The sequence below is a fragment of the Capsicum annuum genome, chromosome 4 (assembly GCF_002878395.1).
Source record: "Capsicum annuum cultivar UCD-10X-F1 chromosome 4, UCD10Xv1.1, whole genome shotgun sequence".
Classification (NCBI taxonomy): domain Eukaryota; kingdom Viridiplantae; phylum Streptophyta; class Magnoliopsida; order Solanales; family Solanaceae; genus Capsicum; species Capsicum annuum.
Window position 1 is genome coordinate 3,415,292 of NC_061114.1, and position 5,798 is coordinate 3,421,089.

At 36.8% G+C, this 5,798-nt stretch overlaps 1 protein-coding gene across 3 annotated transcripts; it reads left to right on the plus strand.

Moving 5' to 3' along the window:
• Positions 1–887: 887 nt before the first annotated feature.
• Positions 888–5,096, plus strand: LOC107868376 (receptor kinase-like protein Xa21). 3 transcript variants are annotated; one of them, XM_047410581.1, is made up of 4 exons: positions 905–1,703; positions 1,823–2,101; positions 2,174–4,438; positions 4,527–5,096. In XM_047410581.1, the coding sequence occupies exons 3-4, from the start codon at positions 2,677–2,679 to the stop codon at positions 4,862–4,864; spliced, it is 2,100 nt and encodes a 699-aa protein (XP_047266537.1). In that variant the 5' UTR covers positions 905–1,703; positions 1,823–2,101; positions 2,174–2,676; the 3' UTR covers positions 4,865–5,096. The 3 variants fall into 3 exon arrangements, with proteins under 3 accessions (XP_047266538.1, XP_047266537.1, XP_047266536.1); XM_047410582.1 differs by having other exon boundaries at positions 888–2,101; positions 2,183–4,438; XM_047410580.1 differs by having other exon boundaries at positions 905–2,101.
• Positions 5,097–5,798: the final 702 nt, after the last annotated feature.

Sequence of the window (5,798 nt, forward strand, 5' to 3'; positions counted from 1 at the left end):
TTACACAGGGAAAAGATTAGTTTTTCATTTGCCAGAATAAGTACGCGAAGGAAATTCTCAAGAAATTCAAAATGGAAAATTGCAAAGAGATGAATGCTGCCATGAACCAAAAAGAGAAACTAAGAAAAGATGATGGAGCCGAAAAGGTGGAGGAAACATACTTCAGAAGTTTCATTGCTATTGTGAGAAATAGCTATTGTTGCTTGGTTGTCCACTGCGGCATAATCTACACTGTCTTTTGTATATTGAATATTTTCTTTATCTCTACTCGCTCTTTCACTACACTACTCTCTACTATGAACACAATATAATACTTCTCATCTATTACAACACAAGGAAGAAAACACCCTTTAATTATGTAGGTGTAGGATTTCTTCCACAAATACATGTCAAGAAGGTGGATAGTCATTTGAGGAGCAGTGGGAAAATTAGTAGGAGATAATGCTAGTTAGAACATGTCATTGTGGTTTATATAAGTTACAATAGAAACACTTTCTCCACTTTATGCCTATTAATTATCATACACTTTAATATTTTAATTTTAAAATTAAAAATGCACAACATACACCAACATATATCTATATATACTCCGTATTTATTCTTGTTCAATGAACATCTTACATTTGGTTATTTATATAAGTTAGTGGAAGACTCCTTTTTGATTCTTCTTTTTTGGTCTTCCACCTGAACAGATTAAAAATACTTTATTGTTTCTTTAGCTGTATTATTTGTCTTTAGATGACTTAATTAATTAATAAAGGAAAGTTATTCCTTTTTTCCTTAAAATATGTTTGAATGGAAAATTCTCATAAATATGGATTTTAAAATCAGAAAGAGAAAGAGACCTCTTTGCTATTTAAAGTCTCGAAACCACATCATTGCTAGTCATATCCATATTCCTACCAATTTATGCAATTATGGAGAAAGCTTTCACCTCTTTTCTCTTGTTGCTTCAGTACTATATTATAAGTAGTTCAGCCATGACCCAATTTAACATCTCCACTGATCAATTAGCTCTTCTTTCCCTGAAATCTAAAATCATTTCGGACCCCTTTCACTTCTTGGCAGTGGCGGATCTACATAGGGTCTAGGCGATTCATCCGAACCCCCTTCTCAGAAAATTATACTATTTTTATATGGTAAATTTTTTTTTTTTTATTTATAAATAGTAGAGGTTGAACTCCCTTCGACTAGTCCGTATATGTACTACTGAATCCCCTCACTGAAAATCCTGGATCAGCCCCTGCTTCTTGGATGAAAGTTGGTCTCCAGCTACGTCTGTTTGTCATCGGGTCGGAGTCACTTGTGGCTCTTGTCACTAGCGAGTGAAGTCCTTGAATCTTTCTAATATGGCTCTTATTGGCAGAATTCCACAAGATCTTGGAAACCTCTCATTTCTTGCTTCTCTTGACTTGGGAAGCAACAACTTCCATGGAAATTTGCCTCAAGAAATGGCACGCTTGCGTCGGATTAAGTTTCTTGATTTAAGTTTCAACAACTTTAGAGGGGAGGTTCCTTCTTGATTTGGGTTCCTACACCAACTTCAATTTCTAAGCCTTAAGAATAATAGTTTTTAATAGTTTTTCCGGCCCCCTTCCCTCAACATTTTTTAACATTTCAAAGCTTGAAATGTTGAATTTGGCATTCAATTCCGTAGAAGGTCATATCCCGGTGTCTCTCTCGAATGTCTCAAGGTTGGAGAGGTAAGAATTATCTGGCAATTTACTTCAAGGAAACATTCCACCCGAAATTGGCAATCTTCACAACCTGAACTGGTTGGCCATACAATATAAGCATCTTACTAGTTCTATACCATTAACAGTTTTCAATATTTCTGGAATCGAAGTCATTTCATATACTGGCAATGGCAATAGCTTATCAGGAAGTCTTCCCAATGGTTTATGCAGTGGTCTTCGGAATATCAAAGGTCTTTATCTATCAATAAACAAGCTTCATGGTCATATTCCCATTAGCTTGTCAAATTGTTCACAACTTCAACTATTAGGTTTATCGGAAAATGAGTTTGATGGACCAATACATAGTGAAATTGGAAGATTGAGTAACTTGCAGCAATTGTATCTCGGAACTAACCATTTCACAGGTATGTTTTATCTTATGAATGCTAGTAATATTTTATCTATTTAATCCAAAAAAAAAATAAAAAATTACACAGTAACTGCAGGGATAATTCCACACGAAATTGGAAATCTTGTTAATTTGATGGAGTTGTGGATGGAGGTAAACCAGATAACCGGCTCAGTCAAAATCTCCATATTCAATATCTCGGTGCTGCAAATTTTGTCACTGGTGAGGAACAATCTTAATGGACTCTTACCACTAGAGATTGGCAACTTAACCAGGATGCAATTTTTATATCTTGAACAAAATAGGTTTTCCGGTGAGTAATCAAAGTGATAGCAAGAAATACAACTTATGCTAGATAACACACTAGTATTCCTTTTTGTCCTTGTATTGGCAGGAGAAATACCCAAAGAGATGAGCAATCTCATTGAGTTGGAGTAACTTCTGCTTGATCTTAATGATATTAGTGGTTCACTTATATAGGAGATCTTCAACATATCAGGGCTAAGAATACTTGATCTTTCATTCAACAATCTATCAGGAAGCCTCCCACCAAAAATAGGTTCGCTCTTACCCAACATTGAAGAGATTTATATGTCATTCGACAATCTTGTTGGAACTATTCCTCATTCTATCTCCAATTGTTCAAAACTTACTGGCTTGACTCCTAGCTCTCTTGGATATTTGACTCATCTACGGTTCCTAAACATGAGAGAAAACAATTTAACCAGTGACTCTTCGTTAAGCTTCCTTACTTCCTTACCCAATTGCAAAAATTTAACAACTCTATCTCTATATTTCGACCCTCTAAACAGCATGCTTCCAGTTTCTGTAGGGAACTTTTCCACATCTCTTATAAAATTTTACGCCAATAGTTGCAAGATCAAAGGGCGAATTCCAAATGATTTTGGGAACTTAAGCAGCTTATTAGACCTTGATCTTTCTGAGAACAGCTTGGCTGGATCGATTCCCATGACAATTGGCAACTTGAGAAACATTCAGCGCTTCAACTTGAGTAGCAACAAACTTACAGGATTTATTGGAGATCGTATATGTAAATTGCAGCATTTGGGTGAAATTTACTTGGGTCAAAATCAGCTTTCAGGATCTCTTCCTAATTGCTTAGGGAATATTACTTCCCTTAGGGAGATACATCTGGGTTCCAATAAATTGAGTTCCAATATACCACCAAGCTTAGGGAACCTTCAGGATCTAGTGGTTCTTGAGTTATCATCAAACAACATGGTAGGTTCTTTGCCTCTAGAAATTGGAAATCTAAAGGTTGCGACACTGATAGATCTGTCGATGAATCAATTCTCAAATGGCATACCAAGAGAAATTGGAGGATTGCGAACTCTGGTGCACCTTTCTTTGAGACACAACAAGTTGCAAGGATCTATACCTAACTCAATGAGCAACATGGTAGGTTTGGAATTCCTAGACCTTTCTCATAATAACATATCTGTAATCATCCCCATGTCTTTGGAAAAACTTCAAAACCTGAAGTATTTCAATGTTTCTATCAACAAATTGTATGGTGAAATACCCTCTGGGGGTCCTTTCGAGAACTTCTCGAGTAAGTTTTTCATCTACAATGAAGCACTCTGTGGTTCTTCCAGATTTAGTGTCCCACCATGCCCAACTTCATCAAAGCACAAATCAAATATGAAAAAATTGCTAGTTCTGTATCTTTTTCTAGGACTTGCAATTTTATTTGTTCCTATCATATTTGTGTTTGTATGGATAAGGTATAGAAGAGGCAAAAGAGCTCCTCAACAAGCAGATTCATTGTCTACCATAACACGAGAAAGAATTTCATACTATGAACTGCTCCAAGGAACAGATGACCTTAGTGATAGTAATCTGATTGGTTCTGGAAGTTTTGGCTCTGTTTACAACGGCATTCTCAGATGTGGAACTGCCATTGCAGTTAAAGTGTTCAATTTGCAACTGGATGCGGCATTCAAGAGTTTTGATACAGAATGTGAAGTTTTGCGTAGCCTTCACCATAAGAATCTCGTAAAAGTCATTACTAGTTGTTCGAACCTTGATTTTAAGGCTTTAGTGCTCGAGTATATGCCAAATGGAAGGCTTGAAAAGTATTTGTATTCACACAACTACTTTCTCGACATCAGGCAGAGACTAAGCATAATGATAGATGTTGCATGTGCATTGGAATATCTCCATCACGGGTGTTCGTCGGCTGTGATTCACTGTGACGTTGAGCCTAGTAACGTCTTGCTGGATGAGGATATGGTTGCCCACCTATGCGACTTTGGCATTTCAAAACTGCTTGGTGAAGATCACGGTGATTTGTACACTAAAACCTTAGCAACATTGGGGTATATAGCGCCAGGTACGTCTCTTAGTTTTGCTGAATATTCCTTTCTTTTTTTCCCACCTAGAAAGTATATTGCATCTTTAAATGAATTGTTTGACTGCAGAGTATGGACTGGAAGGACTAGTGTCAACAAAGTGTGACGTCTATAGTTATGGGGTCATGTTGCTGGAAACGTTTACTAGGAGAAAGCCTAATGAGTTTGAAGGAGATCTTCGCTTGACGCAATGGGTGAGTTATTCACTTCCAGATGCAGTAATGGACGTCGTGGATGCCAACTTGGCAACAGCAACAGGTAAAAGCTTACAGAAGGAGCTAGATGTTGTGGCATTAATCATGAAAGCAGCATTAGATTGTTGTGCTGAATCTCCGGCAAGAACGACTAACATAAAAGATGTTGAAGGGATGCTACAGAAGATCAATATTCAACTTCTTGCATGCTAAGCATGTTCTCGGAATCACTGGTTCCATATTATCTGGTTGTTGCAAATGTTTCCTAAATTGTTGGATTTATGTGAAGATTGTTGTTTTTTATTTTGTTATTTTAGTACTTGGTTTGTGGATGATTCCTTTTGCAGAAATGCTAGCTGGTTACTATGAATCTTACTGTTTCCTCTTTAAATTGAATAACTAAAATGAAATTATTCCTCTTGAAAATCTTGAAGCGGAATGAATTTGTTTTATATTTTTAGAGGAATCAACTGTATGAATACAGATAGGCAAATAATATAAATGTTTTACATTGGAAACACTAACAGGACATATAACATCATGACAACAAACATAATGGGCAATGATAAAAAATGCTACAGTATATATCAAAAAGCGATACGATTAAAAAAGGTAGCTAAGTGCACGAAGTATCTTGCATTCACGCGGGACACAGAGAAGGATTGCCCCCAAGGATTGTAACACAGTCAACCTACCCGACACAAATAGCAATGACTGATTCCCCGACTCAAACTCGTGACGTATAGGTCATGTTGCTCTAAAAGCTTACATGATGATTACTGACAAAAAAAGATAATTTACATTATCATTTTACTTTCTTTTTTTCAATACAGTACCTCTATGAAACTCTAAAGGGAAGCCCGATGCACTAAAGCTACCGCTATGCGCGGTGTCCGGGGAAGGGCCCCACCACAAGGGTGTATCGTATGCAGCCTTACCTTGCATTTCTGCCGAGGCTGTTTCCAAGGCTTGAACCCATGACCTCCTAGTCACATGGCAGCAACTTTACCAGTTACTCCAAGAAAATTAGACTCCATTCTTCAAGATTTTCCAAATCTACCAATTAAGACTACAAAACTTCATTTTTTTTTTAATTGAATATGGACCCTATGGGCCAAATTTTATTTATTTAAAGAGGAAAATAAAA

What these genes read in the sequence shown, in the direction of transcription:
- LOC107868376 (XM_047410582.1), top strand. Translation starts at nt 2,677, where the DNA reads ATGTCATTCGACAATCTTGTTGGAACTATTCCTCATTCTATCTCCAAT. An exon ending in ATTGGGGTATATAGCGCCAG is followed by an intron (nt 4,439 to 4,526) that starts GTACGTCTCTTA and finishes GTTTGACTGCAG; the next exon opens with AGTATGGACTGGAAGGACTA.